The 25,249-nt window shown below is 40.2% G+C and overlaps 1 protein-coding gene across 2 annotated transcripts in view; it reads right to left on the bottom strand.

Moving 5' to 3' along the window:
- Positions 1-25,249, bottom strand: part of Lyn (LYN proto-oncogene, Src family tyrosine kinase) — a 152,939-nt gene that overhangs the window by 49,086 nt on the left and 78,604 nt on the right. Inside the window, exons 2-8 of one of the 2 annotated variants that reach the window (XM_013009342.1) lie at positions 24,425-24,561; positions 20,035-20,080; positions 18,625-18,730; positions 15,879-15,977; positions 15,660-15,763; positions 14,749-14,898; positions 12,027-12,179 (exon numbers count right to left, since the gene is read on the bottom strand). In XM_013009342.1, coding sequence (XP_012864796.1) covers positions 12,027-12,179; positions 14,749-14,898; positions 15,660-15,763; positions 15,879-15,977; positions 18,625-18,730; positions 20,035-20,080; positions 24,425-24,556 — 790 coding nt within the window. In that variant the 5' untranslated portion in view covers positions 24,557-24,561. The remainder of the gene's footprint in view (positions 1-12,026; positions 12,180-14,748; positions 14,899-15,659; positions 15,764-15,878; positions 15,978-18,624; positions 18,731-20,034; positions 20,081-24,424; positions 24,562-25,249) is intronic. The other variant, XM_013009343.1, reaches the window with a different exon arrangement.

The raw sequence follows: 25,249 nt of genomic DNA, 5'->3' as shown, positions 1-25,249 counted from the left end.
CCAAACCCTCCACTATAAAAGTGTTACCACATAAGGAATTAGTCAGGACTAGCTAATGATTTTTCTTTTGGCCAGTTCAGACCAATTTATAGTGCTGGAGGCATGGCTCAAGTAGTAGAGTATCAGCTGAGCAAGCAAGTCAAGCAAGCTCAAATTCCTGAGTTTAAAATCCTGCTACCAGCAAAAAGGAAACAATAACAAAGCTACAACCCATAGGAAGGCACAGAATCATTAAGGTATTAAATTGATTTTCCATTTAAACATGCAATTATGAGAACATGACCTTCTCTATTGATCTTAACAGTAATTTTACTGCCAAAAGCCTTGTAAATTACATTGGAATCAAGACGATTCTATTTTAAATGTGTGTGTGTGTGAGAGAGAGAGAGAGAAAGAGAGAGAGAGAGCACATGTACGTGAGCGCATTCGTACATGCACACACTGCTCTGGGACTTCAAGTCAGGACCTGGGTGCTATTCCTAAGTTGCTTTTTGCTCAAGGCTACCACTTGAGCCTCAGCTCTACTTCTGGCTTGTTCATCCTTAATTGGAGATTAGAGACTCATAAATGTTCCTGTCTGGGCTGGCTTCAAACTGTGATCTCAGTGATCAAACTCAGATCTTAGCCTCTGGTGTAAGTAGGATTACAGGGATGAGCAGCTGGTACCTGGCTCTATTTTAATTTTTTTACTAATTTATAAATGGGCTCTCATTTCAGGAGTATGTCCACAATAAAGTCCAGTCAGGAAAAAAAACACTCTCACAATATGTAACTAATAAGGAACTGGCATCCAGAATCTACCAGTAATTTTTTCAAGTCCATTAGTAAAATGTAAAAGTAGATAAGGGGTTACATGGGTATTAAAAAGAAAAACAAAAAGAAATTCCAATGGCTACGAGACACATTGAAATATCCTCAGTCTTATTGCTAATCAGATACCAATAAAGCTACAATGAGAAATAATTACCTTGCTTGAAAAAAACTTAAAATTCCCAAAATAGCAGAGGTTGTGCGTGCCTCCTGTGGGAGGGCCTACTGGATAGCTCCCTTGGGCCCTTTTCTGTGCTCTATTCTGAGCATCAGTGAGGTTCAATTGCAAGATCTGTGACTGTATCCCAAAGGGCTGGTGAAGGACGCTGAGAGAAGAGCCTCCTTCCAAATGACTGAACCCACACAGTGCTGCTCTGGGTCTAAACCCCTCTAGGGGCACCTCACCTCCACCTGTCAGGAAAGCAAACATTGAGGAGTCTTATTATTGCTGCTAAGGATCTCCACTGGGACCAGCACTTTAAGGCTGAGAGCATTTAGTGGAGTTGAACCTTCACCATCAGTCATCCCTAGGTAATCTATGGGAATTGGACCAGGTACCCTTGTGGCTATCAAACCCTGAGGAAGCTCAAGTACATCAAATGGCATGATGCTTGCAGCTAACCCATTCCCAGCCTCTTGTGTACTTTAAATCATCTGTAGATGGTTTGTAATGCCTAATACAATGTAAATACTGGGTAAGAAGTTGTAAGTCTGTGGAATAATTATAGAAAAACAAGTTGGCACTTGTTCAATGCAAATGTATCCCCCCCTCCCCAAATATTTCCCATCTGTGATTGGTTAGATTCATAGTTATGGGTCCCATGGATATAGACGGCTATACCTTACAGCTCCTAGTCACCCGAGAACACCTCCTACATTCCTGTGCCAGAATCACAAAAATGTTTACAGCACAGTGCTTATTGCTGTGGCAATGTGGAACAGCTTCAATTTCATCAGCAAATAATAAAATGGACAAATAAATGGTTGCATGCCTTGAACATGCACTGAATCAACATTCTGTTGTGACGAAGATGGATGAACTAAAATTATACCGGGAAACAGGGATGAGTCCACAATGTTTCCTAGTAAAAGAAGCAAGACATAATAGAGCATATTTGCTGTGATTCATTTATACCAAGTTCAAGTTCAAGCAAAACTGGACCATGTTGTTTGGCGAAACATATATCACCATATACAAAAATACTAATAAATACATGTCCTGGAGAGGTGTAGCTCAGTGGACAATTGCCCATTATGCACAGGGTCCTGAGTTCAATTCTCAGCACCCTGAAGGAGGAAAAGCCAGGAAATGAGGACAGAGATTAGAATAGTAATAGGCAGTGGTGTGTGTGTGTGTGTGTGTGTGTGTGTGTGTGTGTGTGTGTGTGTGTGCATGTATGTATGGGTTGGTGCAGGTTGCAGCTTGCCTGTGCGTGATCTCAGGAGTCACTATGCAAGTTTTCATTCTGTAATTATTTGTTACATTGGTTATTTGTGTGGCAAGCATTTTTTTGTCTACTAATTACATCATATAGTAATAAAAGTTAAAGAAACAAAGTCAGTTCCTCTTGGTCCTTGTGAACACAATGGAGTTGACGGAGACTTTGGCATATTTTTAAAGGATGAAGGAAAAAAAGTGCTTTCCAAGGGTAGAGGAAAAGTTACCAGGAAATATCGCAGCTGCTAAAGACATTAAAAATACAGATAAGGATTTTGAGATGAACAGCGACTAAACAGCTGTGTCCCTTGGCTTGGGAAAGGCAGCAGCATCCGCTACATCATCTCCAGGGCCGGCTGTCAACAATAGCAGGGCGGTGCTCATTCTTGCAGTACAGACAGTTCTTATTCCGCAGTCAGACCAGACAATACCTTGCCAAGATACTCCCAGTTAGACGGTCCCATTCACCTTCTCATAGAGATTTGTGTTATTGTTATAGAAGGAAAATTACTGAAAACAAAATCTTTTTCAAGGTAGCAAAGAACTTCTTATATAGTGTCCCTTTGTCACAGACAAATGCAAAACCTGATGTGACAACTTGCAAAAGCTCCAATTCTAGCTGTGACTGGTTTACTAAAAAGTGTCCATGTATTGTGGGGATGTAGAATGGCTTTAGCACAAGGTAGATATGCTTATACAATGGTTTACTGCAACACTAGTCACAGTAGTAAAGTTGTGGAATCACTCTAAGAAATGTGGAATATATACACAACAAAGTTTTATTCAGCCAGAAAGAAGAGTGAAATTATATTGTGTGCAAGAAAATGGATGGAACTGGAGACCATTGTGTTAAGAAAAATAAGCTAGACTCAAACAAAGCTACACTGAAAAAAAAAGACATGAAAATAGAAGACTATTTGGGAAACAGGGTGTCATCAGGATAGGGGAAAGGGAACAAGAGACAATAACGAGGAGAATTTGATCTACCTATATTCTGTACACATATAAAAATTTCAAAGTGCAATTCATTACAAATATTATTTTTAAAAAAAACATACTATTTAAAATATATTTTAAAACGTGTCAAAAATATATGAAGTTCATTTGGATAGTGAGTGATTAATTTTGATGCAGTGGCTCAAATAAGAATGTATGAAAAGTATTTTCTTTGTTCCATAAAGGTTCTTCCCAGACCAAGCCCAAGAGGAAGCATTGTCCATCTCTCCTAGTGGTTCCATTGGCTCCCTGGGAATATAACAATGCACACAGGAAACACGGATGTCAAGGGGATCACACAACAGCAGGAAACAGCTTGAGGCAGGGACACCTCTTTTCTTTTATTCCACCCCTTCCCCCCACAATAGATAGGTCACTTCCTAGCATTTGTTCCCTGTTTCAGACTTAAAAAAAATTAAGACTATAACAGTGACATATAGTCTATGAATAAATGGCTGTGCTTAACAAGAACATTAACTTAATTGATTAACAATGACATGATTTGAATTGATTTCTTTCTTTGCTTTTTGTTTTATCAATTAATGAGAAAAGCTAGCCTACTTATCCCTTGAGAAATAACAACTAACTTCTGGCAGCTCTAAATTACACAGAGCTTACTATTATAACAACCCCTGGATGGGCAGGTTAAGAGGCATACACAATAGGGAAGGAGCATTCTGGGGCCTCTGATTTACCACATGGCCTCAGAAATCTCTATTCTTTTGGTTATTTCCAATAGTCCGCTGCTAAATATATTTAACAGATGGAAATTATTTCACTAGCTAAGAAGGAGCTTCCAACATGACAGACAATCTCATAGATCCTATTTGCCAAAGATCTCCAGTCAAACTTTCCCTTCTCCTTCCCTTCCCTTCCCTTCCTCCCCCCCCATTCTCCTCCCCCTTCCTCATCTTCCACTCTCTATTTTGCAACACTGGGGCTCACCTATGCAGGTGCTCTACCTGGAGTGTCCCCCCTCTAGCAATTTATCCTTTACTTACTTATCAAATAGGGTCTCATTTTTCTTGCCTGGATGTATCTGGACTGTGATGGTCCTACTTTGTGCCTGTCATGTAGCTGAGATGACTAGTAAACATCACCATAAACAACTTTTGATTAAGATGGGGTCTTGCAAATATTTTGCCCAGACTAGCCTCAAGCCACAATTCTCCCCATTTCTACCTCCGCACAAATAGGTAGGATTATAAGCTTGAGCAACTGTGCCTGGTTCTCTTTTAAAAGATTATTAGGAACTCCAATAAACAACATGAATAAAAACTGTTTAAGAAGTATACTATGCATTTCTCCAAGGTAGATAGAGAAATGGCCACTAAGTACATGGACAAATACTCAATGTCATGGCTCTAGTCATTAGGGAAAGGCAAATCCACACCACAATGAGAGGATACCTCATTCCACTTAAATCAATCAGGCTGAACATGGTGTTACATCATTGCAAGCACCCCAGAAGCTGTGGCAGGAGGATTGCAACCCAACAACTCCTTCCCCAACCAGAAAAGAACAAGGCTGGTGAGGACCTAAAGAAACATGAATCCCCTCTGCGCATCACCTTGACAAAAAATAGATATAAAAAAGAAACATGAACACTTGTACACTCTGGGCAGGAACGTGAACTCTTCCACCAATAAGGAAAAGGGTATGATAAGTCCTCAAAATATTAAAAATAGGAATATGTGATCAAGCAATCCCATTCCTGGCATGTGCCCACCATAACTAAAAGCAGACTTGTTGTTGCATAGTTGTTTTGGTCCTGGTCCTGGGGTTTGAACTCATGCCTGGCTTTTTCCCTCAAGGCTGGTGCCCTACCACTTGAGTCACATCTTCACTTCTGGTTTTTTGCTGGTTAACCAGTCTCTCAGATTTAACTGCCTGGATTGGCTGTGAACTGGGATCCTCAGACCTCAGCTTCAGTAGCTGGTGGCTGAAAGCAGAGTCTTGCATACCCTTGTCCACACATCATCATCTCAAGTCCACCAAGAGACGCATAAACCAGTAATGTATGCTCATATGGAATCATTAGTCAGTTTTAAATAGGAAGGGAATTCTTACATGTTCTATGACACACTGACTGAACCTTGAAGTGAACTAAGTGAACTGAACCTTGCTTAAGTGAACTGAACCTTGCTAAAGTGAACTATGCCAAAGGGTCACAAAGACACGGCTGTCTGAGTCCACTTCTTTGAGGTGTCTAGAGGGACAAAATCACAGAGACAGGAAATAGACTGGTTGCCATTAGATGCGCAGAGTTTACTGGACATGGAGTTTGTATGAATGTACACAATGCTACTGCTCTGTAATCTTAAAAAAGGTGAGGATATAAATATTACACAGTGTGCCTTTTTGCCACAGTTTATATATATATGTATATATATATGAGATTGCTAATAATGATCATATACATGTATATGATCATATTATATGATCATTTATATGACCATATACATGTATATGAACATTATTAACAAACTCATTTACGCTGTGTTCTCACATCATTTTCACCTTTGTTTAGGTGACTTAAATACAAAGAAAAATTCTGGATAGAACAATTATAGATTTTCCAATACCCCTTCCTCTCTGTTCCAAACCTCAGTTTTTCCTGGGCACAGAGTATATTAAAGTTCAATAAAACCTGAGTATAAATAGGTAGTACATGACCTCCATGGAAACTCATGAACAAAGAAGTGTAAGAAATGGGTGATGTCTCTGGAAATAGAGGCAAAGAGGTTTTCTCAACCCAGGAGGGAACCAGGTGCACAACTTGCACCCCAGGACGGATCAGGAGCTATAGGGGATCTCCACAGTGCCTGCCCCACTACCATCCCACTCCTGACCCCTGCTGGCTCAACTCTCAATTTCTTTGGAATGGACAAGGGAGGCAGGAAAATGGTGCCTCTTGGCACCACCAGTGAGCTGTAAAGAAGTCATAATGCGCTTAATGTCTTAATCTCTTCCTCTTGAAGTAGTAACTTCCAGATGAGCAGAGTGGCTGGCCAGTGTCTTGTTTCACTATGACTCCTCTTAGGGTGCTCAGGGAAGCACGAGATGAATCTAATCTGCCTTGTGCTCTGCCACAGGCACCTCCCCACCCCCAGCCACCGGAAGCTGCACTCAGCATACAGCTGACATTGGGCATTCTGATCCACATAGCTGATACAGCAACAGTGTTTTGTTTTGTTTTGTTTTGGGTGGTGGGGTGCTGATCCTAGGTTTGAACTCAGGCCTTGGGCACTATCTTTGAACTTTTTTTTTTTGCTCAAGGTTAGTGCTCTACTACTTGAGTCACAGCCATGCTTCCAGGTTTCGGGTAATTAACTGGAGGTAAGAGTCTCATGGACTTTTCTGCCCAGGCTGGCTTTGAACCAGAATCTTCAAATCCTTCTGAGAAGCTAGGATTACAAGCATGAGTCACTGACACCTGACAATAAGTGTATTTTTAAAATCATGCCAATTGAAATATACATAGTCCACTCAAGTACTTAAATGTGGATGTGTCTGAATCAACGTTAAGCCCTACATGCTCTGCATACAGCTCCATTTGTCTTTATCCTGGCTTCACAGAAGAATGTGAAGAGGCTGGAGTGAAATACCAAATCACTCTTTTATGATCAGGCTGCCTTAGGGAGAGTGAACACCCCCCACCCCACAGTTAAATGCCCCCACTTTATTTATTTATTTGTTTGTTTGTTTATCTATTTATTTATCTGGTGACAGTCCTGAGGCTTGAACTCAGGGCCTGGGCACTGTCCCTGAGCTTCTTTTTTTGCTCAAGGCTAGCACTCTACCACTTGAGCCACAGCACCACTTCCAGCTTTTTCTGTTTATGTGGTATTGATGAATTGAATCCAGGGCTTCATACATGCTAGGCAAGCACTCTACCACTCTAGTGTCACATTCCCAGACCTCTACTTTTTTTTTTTTGATGATAGATGTGCAATTCCTTCACTAGAGCATATCCATGGGACAGTCTAATGGCATTATTTATAGTTTGGTTTGGGGATTAAAATTGAGAAAAAAATCTAGCAAAACATAGCCTCTAGTGCCTAGAGTCAAAAACATAAATACAGTAACAAAAACAGAGGTAAGAAAGCCCAATTGTGGAGAAAACTTTAGGTGTGTAATTGCACTCTTCCTTTCAACATTAGGTGTCTACTCATTTCACAGATGTGGAACTGAGGCCAAGGAGGTAAAATTCATTTGTAGATCATATAGGAAGCACTTGAGCCCACAGCTTCTGGATGCCAGGGCAGCCTCCTTCTCTCACTGCTTTGAATGACCTCAGTCAATTCCTTATCTAGTTTATCAAGAGGTGATAGTAGTGTCTTAAGAGTGCCACTGAATTAAGTGAGACTGTCCATGAAAATGTACCCGGGGGGAGTATGTGATGGGGCACCCCCTGCGCCCTCCCTCCTCTCTTCTCCAATCAAAGCTATGGTAAGTAAGATAGGTACACTTTAGAGAAAGGGCATTGGGGTGGACTCTGAGACCCAGAATTCAATCAAATGTAGTTGCCTCCCTGCCAATGCTTGTAATCAAGAGAGAAGGCAGATCTTGATTCTGTCTGAGCCCACTGGGATAAGCAAATGTGTAGGCTTAAAGCAGACATATTTGAGAAGAGAGGGAGGACTACAGCTTTATTGAGATGTTGCAGCTTCTAAGAACCCAAGAGAAGTAAACATGAGCAAATAATGCTAAAATCACTCAGGGAAAAGTTCTTTGTTTTGGTAAGATGGCCTCCCTATGTAGCCTAGACTGACCTCAAACTCAGATCCTCCAGCCTCAGCCTCCAGAGTATTATACCATGCCCAGCCATGGGGAAAGTTCTGTGTACAGAGTCTGAAAGAATATGCCAATCACCCGGGGCTCATGCCTGTAATCCTAGCTACTTGGGAGGCTAAGATTTGAGAACTGTGGTTCAGTCAGTCAGGGCAGAACTTGAAGGCTGAGACTCTTATCTCTACCAGCAAACACTCAAAAGTGTAGCTGTGGCTTAATGGTAGAGTGCCAGCCTTGAGCAAGAATGTTGAACAAAGGCACAAGGTCCTGAGCTTAAGCATTAGTATCAGCATACAAAAAACAGTTAAACAGAACCTCAGCAAGAACAGGACCAATTAATGTCATTGTATCCCTGCTCTTGGAGGTACTGAGAACACAGCATCATTTAGGTGGGAAGATTTTATTCACAAAGGCACAAGCTAAGCCAAATCATGGGAAGGATCAGAAAGTTCTGACTTGTAAACAGTCTACAAGACAAATGGCTCCTGTTACATGTGGGTGTGATGGCAGATGGAGATCAAATGCAGCACTTGCCAGATCAAAGAGATTAAAATATCAAGGTGGAGAGATCAAGGTAAAATTATATGATCCTGGCTTTGGGGAAGCAGTCACAAAGATGTTATTTAAGGCATGGGGAAAATTCAAATATGAAGTCCATATTAGATAGCAGAATGGATCCACTGTTAAATTTAGGTGTGTAGGAGCAGTTACCGCACAGGAAAATTATTCTCAAGTGGTATACACACACACACACACACACACACACACACACACACACACACACACAAATACACCATGAATACACACACATGACAAAGCAAATATGCCAAGGTATCAACAATTGTTAAGTCTAGATAAATAGTAAACATTGTTTTATATAACTTTTGTGGATTTGAAAAAAATAAGTAAATTATTTTTAAAAACAAGTACAAACACCTGACGGGAGAAAGAGGCAGTGTTTTTTTGTTTTTTGTTTTTTAATGAGGAGATAACAGTTTTGTGGTTCCCCCAAAAATTCACTGTGACCTGACCATATAACCCGTTATTTAGTAAAATCTGAACATATACTAAAGAGAAATGAAAATGTGTTCACACAATGACTTGTATAAGAATATTCATAATTGGGGGCTGGGAAGGTGGCTCAGTGGTAGAGTACTTGTCTCGCATGCATGAGGCCCTGAGTTCAATTCCTCAGTACCACATAAGCAGAAAAAGCTGGAAGTGGTGCTGTGGCTCAAGTGGTAGAGTGCTAGCCTTGAGCTGAAGAGCTCAGGGACAGTACCCAGGCCCAGAGTTCAGGCCCTACAACCAACCAAAAAAAAAAAAAAGAATATTCATAATTGGAAAAAGGAAGCATACATACTTTGTAAAACTAAAAATTGAATTGCCAATTTATGGATTTCGAGGGTTACTAATAGTACATAGATATTTGCATTCTATTGGGGATATGGATTAAGCAACTTTTCTCTGCTAACAAAAAAAGAATATTCATAAAGACATTATCCATAACACCCACAAGGTGAAAGAAACTAAAATGTCTATCAAGAGATAAATAAACACATTGTGGTATATCCATACAATGGAATTTATTACTCAGCCATAATAAAGGATGAAGCTCTGATGTAAGCTACAATGTGGGAGAAAGTTGAAAGCATTATTCTAGTGAACTAAGTAAACACAAAAGGACAAATTCTATATGCCTTGGCTTATATATGATACCTGGAGATGAGAAAAATCGCAGATACAGAGAGTAGAATGGTAGTCATCAGTTGCCAAGGAGAGGGGAAAGTTGGAAGTTGTTGGTTAATGGGTATAGTGTTTCCTTTTGGGGTGATGAGAATGCTTTGGAACTAGATAGAGGTGAATGGTTTTACAATATGTGAATGTATAAATGCCACTGAACCGTTTGCTTTAGAATTAATTTTATGCTATTTTTTTAAATAAGAGAAAAATGAGGACAATGATATGATTAGACAGATATCATGACATCATGTCCAAGAATTCCCTGACAGAAATGGCAGCAACATATATTTCATAAGCACTGGGAGGGCTTAGAAATTTACCTCAGTGGAAGAGCACTTGCCTGGCAAGTACAAGGCCTGGAGTTTGGTCCTCAGCTCTGCCCCAACCCCCCAAAAACACTTAAACAAACAAACAAACAAAAACTACTTAATAAGCACTGAGATAAGGTAACCAAAACAAAAATGTGCAATTCTATAACTATCATTTACCTGAATTTGGAAACTTTTGCAAATTGGACTGATGGTACAGTAGAAATCAAATTCCAGGTTGGGTCACTATCTGTTATAGTTAAAAGATATTTCGGCCAATGAGGTGTCCATGAGAGATAGTACACACAGCTATGGTCCCAGGGGTGGGATTTTAAGGGACCTCCCCCCCACCCCTGGCCCTGCCCCAAGCCTTCTGGCTGTGGCAGTGCAGTCATGTGGTAGCTGCAGGCTTTGAGGCTTGGACTTCTGCATGGCTCGGGTGGGTGAGGTTTCAGAAGCTGCTCTCCCTGGAAATCACTCATCCAAAGCAAGCAGAGAAAGTGATTCACCACTGACCATGCCACCTGCCATGCAACCCTCCCCAGAAGCGACTCTGTGTTTAGTAGAACCATACCAAGGAGGTGTGGCTTTAAAACAGTTTCATGTTTTATTCTTATCACAAAAGAGATTCAAATTCACTATAAAAACTTAGAAAAGAGAGCAAGACACCAGGTGCTGGTGGCTCACTCCTGTAATAGCTACTCAAGAGGTTGAGATTTGAGGATCATGCTTCAAAGCCAGCCCAGGCAGAAGAATCCATGAGACTTTTATTTCCAATTAACCAGCTCCTTGTTTAAACACATGTCTAGAAAAGCCAGAAGTAGAACTTTGGCTCAAATGGCAGAGTACCATCATTGAGTGAAAAAAGGGACAGCACTCAAGACCTAAGTTCAGCCGGGCACCGGTGGCTCATGCCTGTAATCCTAGCTACTGAGGAGACTGAGATCTGGGATCATGGTTCAAACCCAGCCCAGGCAGAAAAGTCCGTGAGACTCTTATCTCCAATTAACCACTAGAAAACCAGGAGTGGCACTGTGGCTCAAGCAGTAGAGTGCTCGCCTTGAGCTGAAGAGCACAGGGATAGCACCCAAACCCAGAGTTTAAGTCCCACGACCGACAAAAAAAAAAAAAAAAAAAAAAAGACCTAAGTTCAAGCCCTAGTACTGGAAAAAAATAATAAACAAACTAATAAAATTAAACAATAAAGAGAGAGATGGACAAAAGATGTCCTACAGAAAGCCACTGCTGCCATCTTGGTGCACTACTTCCCAGCCTGTGAAGGCCTTAGGTAGGAAGGACTCACTAATGATGGAAACATCTTTAGAAACTCTTCTAGTGACCTGAAAATTACAGTAAATGGCGGCTTCCTAAACTAAGTGTAGCTTGAAGCAAAGAGTATTTTTCCCTGTGGTGAAATAAAATTCCCTGCACTTCAGAGTTGCATCCAGAGATTGAGGATGACAGTCAGAACCAAGTGAAAGCAAATAAAATAGGTGAGGCACTGGTGGCTCACACCTGTCATCCCAGCTACTGAGGAGATCAAGATCTTGAGGAAGGCAGATTGAGGCCAGCCAGGGAAGAAAAGTCCAAGAGGCTCTATCTACAAATAACTATCCAAAAGCTGAGTTGGAGGCATAGTTCAAGTGGTAGAGCACCAGCCAAATACAAGGCCCTGAGTTCAAACCTTGGTACCACCAAAACAAAATAAAACAAAACAAAAAGAGAATAGACAGAATACTCAGGATACATACATTTACCACATTTACAGACATGAAGAGAATTACTGAATCACAAGGAAGAGCAATGGACAGAGGAGAAACTAAAGAAATACTCTGACACCGTTCAATGTCTGACTCAAAAACTGAAAGAAACTGGCTCTAGTACTTCTCTGCCACTGTCCCCTGTGTGGGCCGCTGGTCCCAGAGCCACACACTCACCCATCCAGACTTCACCGAACTGTCCTGCGCCGAGCTTTTTCACCAGTTTTATGGACTCCCGGGGGATCTCCCAGGCATCTTTATCCCATGGCTTCTGGGGTTTGGGACTAATACATGCTTTCTCCAGTCTTCTGCACAAGCCGTCTGGCTGCTCTAATTGGGAAGGGAAGACAAAGGTTAAGAAATGCAATACATGGGCTGGGAAGGTGGCTCAGTGGTACAGTGCTTGCCTTGCACGCATGAGGCCCTGGGTTCGATTCCTCAGTACCACATAAGCAGAAAAAAAAAGCCAGAAGTAGTGCTGTGGCTCAAGTGGTAGAGCGCTAGCCTTGAGCTGAAGAGCTGAGGGACAGCGCCCAGACCCAGAGTTCAGGCCCATGACTGGACCCCCCCCCAAAAAAATGCAATACAATCTGTATCCATGAGTGCCTGGTACCAGGACCCCTCTTGGAGACCAAAAATCCACAGATGCTCAAATGCCTTATGTAAAGTAGTGTCATATTCATATAACCAAGGCACATGCTCTCATACACCAGAACCATCTCTAGATTATCTGTAATACCTAATACAAGTTAAATGTCATGTAAATAGGTGCTACATGAGATGCTGACAAGAAGAAAGCAAAATGTATTCAATACAAATGCACATTGGGGTGTTGGTATTGGGATTTTAACTCAAGCAGGTGCTCTACCACTGAGCCATGACTCCAAGTCCTTTTAAGAATTGGCTAATTTTACATAATGGAATTCTATGCCTCCATCAGAAAGAATGGTATTGCCCCATTTGTTAGGAAATGGAAAGACTTGGAAACAATTATATTAAGTGAAGTAAGCCAGGCCCAAAGAAACATAGGTCCCATGGTTTCCCTTATTTGCAATAACTAGTATATGTCTGAGTCAAGCAGAAAAGGTCAGATAAGTTGATGTGATTGTTTCTAACACATTTATAAGATTATTTCTTTGTTGCTTTGTATGTCCTTCTCCCACGGTATAACCCCTGCTTTCACTGTATTTGATGTTGGTATAATTTGTGGAGGGGAAGGGAAAAAACAAATCGTTTAACTAGGGATACAGGTGGACCCATTGCAACAATGAGATGTACAAGTCGTTATGTCGAAAAATGAACTTTACAACTTGATGGGAAGGGATGGGAAGGGGAAACAAAGGAGGAGCCAACAATGCTTGATAAGAAATGTACTCATTGTCTTGCCCATGTAATTGTAATCCCTCTGTACAGTATTTTCACAAAAAAAAAAAAAAAACTTAGAAGTGGAACTGTTACTAAAGTGGTAGAATGCCATCTTTGGGCGAAAAATGCCAAGTGAGAAAGCAAGGTTCTGAGTTCAAGCCCCAATAGAGGGGAAAAAATAAAGACCCCACAGGAAAAAAAAAAAAGAATTGGCTAATTTTGAGATTGGATCTTGCTCCCTGTCCAAGCACATGTCTAGATCATGATTCCCCCTTCCTTCTTTGGTTTGTTTGCTTTTCTCTGTAGCTGGGATGACAGGTATGCTCCACTACACCCAGCTTCTTCCATTGAGATGAGGACTTTTTGACTGGGCTAAACTGCAATTGGGAACCTCTCAATCTCAGCCTCCCAGGTAGCTACAATGACAGGTACTTGTTATTATGCTCAGGTGTTGGTTGAGAGGTGGTGAACTTTTTTATTTTTTTGCCTGGGTGGGTCTCAAAGTAGAATCTTCCTGATCTCAGCCTGCAAATTTTCTAATTTTCTAGTATTATAGTCACGAGCCATGGGTGCCCAGGTAGATGCAATGAAAAATATTTTTGCCTTCTAGTTGGCTGCATTCGTAAATGTTAATATGAAGGGCACGTATAGTTTGTGTTTTACCAGTATATATAAAGAAATGTGAAGGCAAGGCATGGTGGTGCACACTTGTAATCTGGTATGCTATTTAGCAGGCTGAGATCAGCAGAGCTGGGGCTTAAGACCATCTCAGGATTAAAAAAAAGTTAGCAAGATCCCATCTCAACAAGTAAGCTGGATGTGGTGGTGCAGATCAATAATCCTAGTCACCTGCAAGGCATAGATGGGAGTATTGCAGTCCCAGTGTGGCCCTGGGCAAAAACAAAAGACCCTATTAAAAAAATAACTAAAAGCAAAAAGGGTTGGGGTATGGTTCAAGTGATAGATTTTTAAAAAATGAAAGAGGAAGAAGAAGAGGAGGAGAAGGAGGGGGAAAGCTTGAGGTTTGAATAAGCTATTAATCTTATTTTAAGCTAATCTAATAATGTCCAACCTGCTGCTACAAATCTAAAATGCTCAGGATGGAATATGTTACATAGTCATGACTTTTGAAATTTGAACTTGACCCATCTGACTTTATTTATTAACCCTGTTAACACATAAAAGCAAAAAACACCACAGCAAATTGACAATAGCTGATAGGTTGCTCCATGAATAGTAGGGGTTCAAGTCCCTAAACTATAACATCCAGTAGATAAAGCATGCTAAATAAATGCATTTAACATACAACATTTTTCAATTTATAACAGGTATATTGTTATAAACATCAACATAAGTCAAGGAACACCTGTTTAACTTAGAATCAGTAGTTCAACTTAGAATCAATTCTAGACTATAACCTATCAACTTTATCTAGATGATGACACATACAAAGTTTTAATATAAAAAATAACATTTGGCATCTTGTAACTATAATGGTGAGGTTGATCTTTTCCAGCCTTCAGGATTTACTTACTTTGGTAATGTTTAATCATGTCACTGATACAGGGAAATGTGATTCGTGGGGAGATGTAGTAACCCCCATTGTCCAGACTTCTGATTTTGTAGTGCTTAATAACATCACCATGGACAGGGTCGTAGTCTCTGACAGACAGAGAGAAACTTCCTGGGGGAAGAAGTATGGAGAAATTGTACATTTGTATTTTATAAATAATACCTATAACAAATAACATATCAGATAAATTGTGTGATTTTAAGTTAAGTATGTACATAATGTATCATTTTAAAAGTCCTGTAAAAATTCTCCTTGACAAATGGAGTTATTAACAATTGGGTAGCCAACGTGCCATTTTCTTTCATAATAGTTTTTTTAAAAATTACTCTTAGCTAAATGAGAAAGTTACTTTGATTTTTGGGGGGTAAAATTTCCATTCAGCTGGGTGCTGGTGCTTATGCCTGTAATCCTAGCTATTGAGGAGGCTAAGATCTGAGGACCACAGTTTGAAGCAAGCCCAGACAGGAAGGTCTGTGAGACTCTTACCTCCAATTAAAAGCCAGTAATGAGGTGTGGCTTAAGTGGTAAAGTGCTAGCTAGCCTTGAGCAAAGAAATTCACGGGCAGCACCCAAGTCTTGAATTCAAGTCCCAGGAGCAGTATGTGTATGTACTCTTTCTTTCTCTTTCTCTGTCTCTCTCTTTCTCTGTCTCTATCTGTCTGTCTGTCTATTTCTCTGTTTCTCTGTCTCTCTGTCTCTGTCTCTGTCTCTCTCTCTCTCACACACACACACAAATAAGACTTCCTCAGCTGAAGTTATAGTTCAGTGGAGGACACTTGCTGAGCATAGGCAAGACCCAGGGTCAGGTCACAGAACTGCAAAGCTCATCTGTTTCTTAAGAAGAGATTTAGAGGTCTTAAAGCACTTTCTACCTTTTAATGTTTCACTTTCTCTGATAAGAAAAGCTCCCGCACTGTTTCCTGGTGCTAGAAGTTGTCGTTCTGCATCCTTCCTGGTTATATCCTTGAAAAACCACCTGTGAAGACAGTTTAATGCTTCATTGAGTCTCAGAAAGAAAATGGTAATCAAGGAAACAAGGAACCCAACATACTGAACCAAAACATCCAAGATGGCAACACATAGGCACTCACTCTTCCGTTTCTAAGGTGTTAACTTTGGCCACGTAGTTGCTGGGGATGAAGCCTTCTCTCTTTGTTGATAGGGACTTAGCTTTCCACCATTCTCCATGCCTGGAATAGAAATATACATCAAGTAGTGTTTATATATAAGAGTCAAGAGCAGTAAGTCCAATGGTCTTCCGTTATTAGTTCTGCAGGGGAAAGAATATGGGGTGTATCCCTGAATCCCAGAGTTCAGTGGGAAAATTCACTCCTCTCAATAGTACACAGTGTGCTTTGGGACAGAAGCAAAGGAAAATAGCATTCTAACTTTTATCTGGGCTAATGTGCCCAGTGCAGCATTAGAAAAACAGTTGGTAAAAATGATTCCATTTGGAACTGGGTACTGGTGGCTTATGCCTGTAATCCTAGCTACTCAGGAGGCTGAAATCTCAGGATCATAGTTCAAAGCTAGCCTGACCAGAAAATCTGTGATACTCTCATCTCTAATTAATCAGCAAAAAGGGAGAAGTAGAGGTATGGCTCAAGTGGTAGAGTCTAGCCACCCTTGAGCAAAAAAAGTCAAGCAATAGTGCAAAGTGCTGAGTTCAAGCCTCAGTACTGGCACCAAAAAAAAAAAAAAAGGATTCTCATCTTGCAGAAGTAAAGTATTTGTCATTTGCATCACCAAGATAGACAAGGAATGCTTTAGAATCCTTATAGAAATGGAAGTCAAGGGTATAATGGGTTACCTATGGTTCATGTTTTATAAACATCTTTGTTAAAACATCTAGTTTCTATTGAGATGACAGGATGAATAAATAAAGAATCATAGAAAATGCCAAATCAGGTAATCATACAACAATCCTATGCCAGAGAAGAAAAATGGTAGGAGGTCAACTCTCACTTTCCTGGTGCAGACTGAGACTGACAGAACTATCTTATGATCCAGCAGTACCACTCCTGGGCATTAAACCAAAAGATTACAGACCAGGATACAGGAAAACCACCAGCACAACCATGTTCATCTCAGCACTAGTCTCTATAGCCAAGATATGGCATCAGCCCAGTTGCCCCTCAATGCATGAATAGATCAAGAAAATGTGAAGTCAGGTGCTGGTGGCTCACACCTATAATCCTAGCTACTCAAGAGGCTAAGATCTGAGGATCATGGTTCAATGCCAGGCAGGAAAGTCCATGAGACTCTTATCCCTCATTAATCACCAGCAAACTGAGTGGCACTGTAGCTCAAAGTGGTACAGCACTAGCCTTGAGCTGGAGAGCTCAGGAACAGTGTCCAGGCTCAGAGTTCAAGCCCCATGACCAACAAAAAAGAAAAAAAGTGTGGTACAGATACAATGGAATTTTACTTATCCATTAGAAGAATAATATTTGTAAAGAAATGGAAAGACTTGGGAAAAACTATGTTGAGTGAAAATCGGGCCCAGAGAACAAGAATCCACGTATTCCCTTATATGTGGAAGTTAGATTAATGTACAAACTCATAAGTAAATATGTTCAGTGGTATGTAAGTGTCTGAGAGTATATTAGCTGAAATATCATAGATTCAAGGGAGATCTTAAATAGCACAGTTCCTTAGGAAGCCAAAATCAAATTCCAGCAAAATAAAATACCAGAAAGTAGGTACTTGAAAGGGGCAGGGTGGGGTCATGAGGAAAGGGGTAGACAAATGAAGAGAATCACGGGAAAATGCAGACACAAATCCAATACTGTATATCCTACAATAGTAAGAAGAGTGAGCCGGGTACCGGTGGCTCATGCCTGTAATCCTAGCTACTCAGGAGGCTGAGATCTGAGGATCCCAGTCAAAGCCAGCCTGGAAAGTCCACGACACTTTTATCTCCACTTAAAAACTAGAAAACTGGAAGTGATGCTGTGGCTCAAAGTGGTAGAGTGCTGCCTTGAGGGAAAAAGCTCAGAGACAGTGCTCAGGCCCTGAGTTCAAGCCCCACGACCTATAAAAATAAAAACAAGAATAAAAAAAGAATAAGGGAAGAGCTGGGTGAGATTGTTGAAAGAGTGACATTGATCAAGATATATTGTATTCATAAATTGCTTTGTTAAATGACAACTCCTTTGCCTAACTGCTTAAAGGTAATAAAAAAAAACACATAAATAAATAAGCCAGGAACCAGACAGAGGAGGTAGGCAAGGACTGAATGGAACAGATGAGCCTTGAATGAGGCTAAATAGAATGTATTCTTATAAGCCTCAACTGCTCTTTTTTTAAAGGCTCACACACAGAAGGGATCTTTATCTGTCAGACAGGAAAAACAATGTAACTAATGCTATAACTAATACTACAGTCGACTATGCTAATACCTATGCAGTATTTACATAGACAGCCAGACTCCATAGCTGTGGGCTCCCTTCCCTCAGATTCAACCAGCTACAGGCTGAGTGAGATATCTAAAATATTTGCAGATGTTCTGAACATGTACAGACTTCTTATCCTTATCATTATCCACTAATTGATACAAGAACTACTCACATAACATTTGCACTGCTTCTTATGGTGATATAGTCCTCGCTCAGGGAAAATTCTAGAGTGCTCACAGTCAGATGGGAAAGAGAAATTTGTTTTGGCATTATTCTTTCTATTGTCTGACCTTCCTGGCAAGCAGAGGTGCTGGGAGCCCAGGTCGACCGCCGGAAGTGGGTCTGCAATCTCTATGGCCTGTTTTTCCCAGGCTGGCTTTGAACGGGGATCCTCAGATGTCATAGCAGCTGCTATGGCAGGGTGTCTGGGCATACTTACTCCTCCAGGACTTTCATCTTCTCCCCTTTCTTGAATGACAAGTCATCTGGGTGGATACCATCATAAGGGTACAAGGCCACCACAATATCACCTTGCTCCTCTGGATCTACAAATGAGGACACAGGCAAAGTACCTTTATGAATCCGTTGGAGTCCGTGGCTCATGCCTGTAAGCCTCGCTATTTGAAAGGCTGAGATCTAAGGATTGCAGATTGAAGGAAAGTCTATGAGACTCATATCCCAATTCACAACCAAAAAGCCAGAAGTGGAGTTGTGACTTAAATGGAAGAGTGCTACCCTTGAGCAACAAAAAGCTCAGGGACAGTGAGTACTCAGGTCCCGATCACAAGTCCCAGGACTGGCACCAAATTAAAAAAAAAAAAAGAAACATAAATAAGACTCTATTGTCAGAAACCTTTTAACAAATCCTCATGGGCACAAAGGATGTGAGTGAGCTGAGGACAGGGGCTTCTGGACTGAGGTCATGCGCATACTTCTTAGCACAGGCTCCAGGCCTACAAAGCAACATTATGTATAGCATACAGCATTCGTTATAACAAACCATATTAACCCTCAAGTATGATTCTAACCCTGTGTTTGAAAAATGGTGCTTCCATGTGTATATAGCACAATCACAATATGAAAAGGTGAAAGAGTCTAAGTTTCCATGAATACATTTATGAATGAACCAAATATAGCATATACATAAAAGGGATTTACTCAGCACTAAAAATGTGCTACATTTTTGGTGAACTTTGAGGATACTATGGTAAGGTAACGAAGCCAGGAACATAGGGACAAACACTGTGTATTTCCATTCACAATAGGTACCTTAAACAACCAAATTGATGGAGAGAGAAAGTACACTAATGGCTGCCAGGAACAAATGGGAATGGAGAATAAGAAGTTGGTGTTTAATGAGTGCAGAGTTTCAGATTAGGAGAATGAAAATATTGGCAGATGGGTGATGGTAGTGGCTGCAAGACAATGTGAGTATGTTTCATGCACTAGACTCTACACTTAAAAAGTAAAGTGAGGCAGTGCCAGGGACTCATGCCTGTAATCCTAGCTATTCAGAAGACTGAGATCCAGAGGATTTGAAGTCAGCCCAGAAAGAAAACTCCAAGATAACTCCATTTCCAACCCGCAAAAGGCTGGGCTGGCGGCATGGCTCAAGTAGTAGAGTGTCAGCTGTGAGAAAGAAAGTTAAGTGAGCACAAGACTCTGAGTATAAATCCCAGTACTGCCAATAAAATACAATAAACTTAAAAATAGTTAAAATGATAAATAGTATATTATGTATTTTTTTCCAGAAGAAAAAAAAAAGGAAAGCCAACATATAGGACAACTACTTCATGGAGGCCTTCACAGTTAAGAAAAGATACAAACTATGTTGCTCAAGGAAACATACCTTTTGTTTGAAACCTCTGTCCTGGTAAAAGCTGAGAGTCTGAAACCTACAAGAGAGTATTTGTTAGAAAGAAATGATGCTTATTTTTTTTCTACTCACTTTCACTTGTATAACATTTTGGCTAACAGAAGCAAGTAAGGTTTGGATTTGCTGTTTTATTAAGCTGGAAAGAAGAGCAGAAGACAGAGAAAATCTTGTAGAATGACATAATCACTAGAGCAAGGTGAGTGAGAGGCATTTTGACCTGGAAGGGCAGGAAGTGAACAGGGTTCTGAAAGTTGGGAACTAGAAACCTACCCCATTGTAATACTCTCTTGTTTACAGTAACAGAACCCTAATATTACTTGGAGTGGCAATTTGCCTAACTCTGTGAATGCTTCTGAATGTCATTGCTGAACATCCCAAACTCTGTGCAGATGGAGAGGGAGTGTCCGTAAGCTCCCAGTCTGTGTGGGGCTTGGAGGCAGCCTCACTCTTCTCCCAGTCTCCTTACTGCCTAGAAATAAATGAAAGCTGTCCTCCCAGTAGCCATGGAAACCAAACACCATGGACAGCAGGGAAGATATGGAAGAAGGCAGGGCCCTGGTGACTCTGAGGATCTATCATTGATCTCCATGTTTTCTGGACTTGGTCAGAGTTGACGCTAGCAGCTGAAGGCAAGTCCAAACAGATTCAGGCTTCTTGGCTGGTCCTGAGTCCATGGTGGAGACAGATGGCATTCCCTGTTAGTGTAGCTCGGCAGAGAATTATTGGACATGGCCTACTGACCCAAAGGGCCACCTCAATATCTTCTAAACCAACCATTTTTTCCCTCATGATGTCATGGTGAGGCTGTGTAAAACACTTTTCTATAGAAGGGACGGTTGAGGTGGATCATGTGCAACTTTTCTGTTTCTCTTTGATTAAAGTGATTTCAATAAATGGCACCAAAATAGTTTTACTGAAATTTAAATTTCAGATGAAAGTCAACAGAAGTCTCTAAATGAATGAGGAAGGACAAATACTACTTAGGAAGGGGTCAGAATATTTATGGGTCTATACTAACTTTCAAGACTTACTTCAATAGCCAGTACTGTGGGCTCACACCTGTAATCCCAACTACACTGGAAGTGGAGATTAAGACAATCATGGTTGAGGCCAGCTCAAGCAAAAATGTTAGCAAGAGCTTATCTCACAAAATAGGCTGCGTAGGGTGGTATATGTCTGCAATGGCCATCTGAGGCAGCCTCTGGGCAAAAGTAAGAAACTATCTAAAAACCAATAACTGAATCAAATGGACTGGGGGAGTGAGTCAAGTGTTAGAGCATCTGCCTCACAAGAGATCGGCCTTGAGCTCAAATGTACCACCAAATAAAAAGAGAAACTTATTTCAAAAAGTTTTATGCTAAAGGAAACACAAACACAAAACAATTTTATGCTGATGTGTTTAGTCATTAACTTCTGTCCAATTAGGAAACATTTAAAGTGATTCCGAGGAACTAATTACATGAGAAATTAATCCAGCACTTCTGAAAGCAGCAAGTTGATCTGAAAATATCAGAGAATCATTTGCAAACATTTTAATGTACTTTCTTTTGGCTACTGGCTCTCACTAGGTTTCTCAGGCTGGTCTTAAATTCATAGACTCAGGTGATCTCCAGCCTCAGGCTCCAGAGCAGGTGGGATAGCAGGCTCTTGACACCACACCCAGCCCAGTTTACCACATAGTTTATATATGCAAAACATAGACACATAACACTCAGACTATCATTCTAGATCTTTCCTTAGAATAGTTCTGGCTCAAGTTTGCATTAAAATTCACCTTCCCTTCTCAGACTCATGCATTTTGGCACATCCGGCAGGGAACAAGAGAGCTATATATGGCCGTGGCATGAAGCCAAACTAACCAGCTCCTGGGGTGAGGGCATCTGTGATTACAGAAGACATGAACTAGAATGCTAAGGGGTACATGAGGAATCGAAAGATACCCAGCATGCTTACTACTTCTGCTTCCCCTCTTGATTTTCAATCTTCTGTAACTCTGAGCACAAGGAGAAAATGGTGTGTAACTCTATACCAATCTCCTTTGCTCTTCTGAATAAAGGACTACTTCATTCAACATTTAAAAAACAAAAACAAAATAAACAAGAATAAAAACCTTAGGTTTTAAGGTATATAAAATCTAGCATTTGGTATAAGACACAAATGGATCTTTTTTTATGAGAACTTTGAAGTCTACAAGAACTATTTGTAACTCCAGTGCCTCTTATTTCACTTTCTGTTAATCATGCTTAAATAATATGCAGGTCTATATCTACATGTTACCACAAAATTCTTTTAAAATTCTTTTTGCATGTGTGATGTACTTGTACTAGAGTTTGAGCTCAGGACTTGAAGTTCTTGCTTAGCTCTTTCTGCTTAAAAGGCAGAACTCTACAACTTGAGGCACAGCTCTACTTTTGACTTTTTTGTTGGTTAATTCACAATAAAAGTCTCCTGATTTGTCTGTCTAAACTGACTTTGAACCTTGATCCCCAGATTTTTGCCTCTTGAGTAGCTAAGATTACAGACATGAGCCACTGGCATCTGGCTAAATTTTCCTTTCATATGTATTTAAATTGTTAAATTTAATTGTTAAATCTAAATTGTTAAAATGACTGATGATCTTACTTTATTTCCTCCATGCAAATATATACATTTCAAAGTTCATTTATCAATCCAAAAACATCACAGGCATAACTGAATACAGGATGCATCATTCTTCACTCAATTTCTCTTGAAATTGAGTGTCCCTATAATGACATAAATTCTGACCTGTGACAGATAAATTCTACCTAAAGGGAAATGGGAAATATGGAAGAGTACTAGGAGAAAAGCTAATTAGAATAGATTCCTAAATTCCCAAGGCCTTTAAAAACTTGTCAGATTAGCCAGGTGCTGGTGACTCATGCCTGTAATCCTAGCTACTCAGGAGGCTAAGATCGAGGATCGAGATTCAAAGCCAGTCCAGGCAGGAAAATCATGTAACTCTTATCTCCAATAAAGCACCAAAAATCCGTAGTGGCTCTGTAGCTCAAGTGGTAGAGCGCTAACCTTGAGCTGAAGAGCTGAGGGACAGCGCTCAGGCCCAGAGTTCAAGCCCCATGACCGACAAAAAACAAAAAATACAAAAAAAACCTTGTCAGACTAGGGCTGGGAAGGTGGCTCAGTGGTAGAGTGCTTGCCTCACATGCATGAGGCCCTGGGTTCTATTCCTCAGCACAACATAATCAGAAAAAGCCAGAAGTGGCACCGTGCATGGCTCAAATGGTAGAGAGCTAGCCTTGAGCTGAAGAGCTGAGGGACAGTGCCCAGACCCAGAGTTCAGACCCCACAACCGACAAAAATTAAACAAACAAACAAAAAACTTGTCAAACTAGATAAGCCATGAAAATTCTTAATAAGGACATTTAGGCTAACACAGAATAGGCTATTTGCTTCCTAAATGCCAAGAGATTCCATGAAAACCAGGCTACAGTATATAAACAGATATGCAGAAAGAAGAGACACAAAGGATAGGTGACCTGAAATACAGTGGACTTAGGGCTGTCATTATCCAAAGCTCTGAGTTCCTGCTTCCCCTAACATGTGATGCTAATTCTTTCTAGGGTAAGCATTTGCAAAATGCATGGGAGAGCACATCACTCATACAAAGATTTCTAGGCTAGGTAGCTGTTGAAACTTTTTAAGGTCCAATTCCATGTGCTTCTTCTCAATCTTTTAATTCATTATACTAATCAGTTATCTGTACTATTTTTCAGTTGACTGAAGAAATGTCAGGAGAGAGTAAAAGTATGATATCCAAAAAGATATAGTAGCACAATTTTAGCTTCTCATGTGTTTGTTTGTCTTGTTTTTTCTTTTTTTTTTGTCAGTCATGGGGCTTGAACTCTGGGCTTAGGCATTGTCCCTGAGCTCTTCAGCTCAAGGCTAGCGCTCTACCACTTGAGCCACAGCGCCACTTCCTTAGCATCTCATTTGAATCCAGAATTCCCTTTTGCTTCCAGACCTTGGTGTTGATAGCATTACTTACCCCAAGTCACACAACCTATAAATATATATATATATACATATAAGTATATATATTTATATACATATATATGTTGGAATCTATATACCAATAATAAAAAGATGGCTTTTTTAACACATAAAATGTAACTGAAGGCCTGCTCATCATTCTGTAAGGAAATTGGCTATCCATTTATGTTTATACATTCTTGAAAGGACAAAGTTAAAAAGCATACCAAAAATTATTCAAGGCCCAAGTAATCAATGTATTTTTTTTTCATGCATGTATTACAGATTAGGATTCAAATTATGCAGCCATGCTCTGATCCTGTGGTGACAATTCTCCCTGAGACTATCTACTTACTGGCCTTTGCTGTTTATTGGACGTTGGATCTCTCACATAAATAGTTCGGTCAGTATTACGTACTGGTTGAGTCTTCAAATCTACTCCATCGTCATTCAGATTGTCTTTCCTTTTTGATTTTATACATCCCATATTTCCTGTTGAAACAGAAAGCAATAACATTGTTTTACCATTCCAGAAACTGGCTTTAGGACATTAGGACATTTAGGACATTATTCATTAAAGAAGATTAAGGAACTTTTTTTTTATTTATCATCCATAGATTAATACATTCAAATACAGAAAATGTTCACAAATAGAATTGGTTGGTCATTTATTTGTTTATTCATTCATCCATCTATTCAAAAGTGTTGAGCATCAATTTTCTGTCACTTAATTCCTAGTCTAAATGTGCTTATATTCTTATGGCAAAGATGAGAGAATTAAATTACAGCACAGTGTAGCAAGTTGATGACAGAAGAAACCTGAGATCATCTAAGATAGACTCTCTAACTCAGGCAAGAGGAAAAGGAGTTGGTCAAGGAAGCTTCCTGAAGGAAATACTCTTAGTTGAGTTGGGAGAGATGTCAGCAGGTGGCAAAATCAGCAGAGGGATTCCAGGAAGAAGGAACTAGACATGCCGCCACAGTGATATCAAGATTTTGTGGCCCCACAGAAAGCTGCTTCAACACCATTAAACCCTTCCATCAAGAAATGAGAGGGATGAGTAAAAATGTTAAAAGAGGTGACGTTGATCAAAATGCATTGTATTTTTAAGGATGGCAACTGTTTTGTACAACCACTCAAAGATTTTATATACATATATACATTTTATATACATATATA

This window comes from Dipodomys ordii, unplaced genomic scaffold (assembly GCF_000151885.1).
Source record: "Dipodomys ordii isolate 6190 unplaced genomic scaffold, Dord_2.0 Scaffold9, whole genome shotgun sequence".
NCBI lineage: Eukaryota > Metazoa > Chordata > Mammalia > Rodentia > Heteromyidae > Dipodomys > Dipodomys ordii.
The sequence above is the reverse complement of the archived record's forward strand: the minus strand, read 5'-3'. Positions and strand labels throughout refer to the sequence as shown.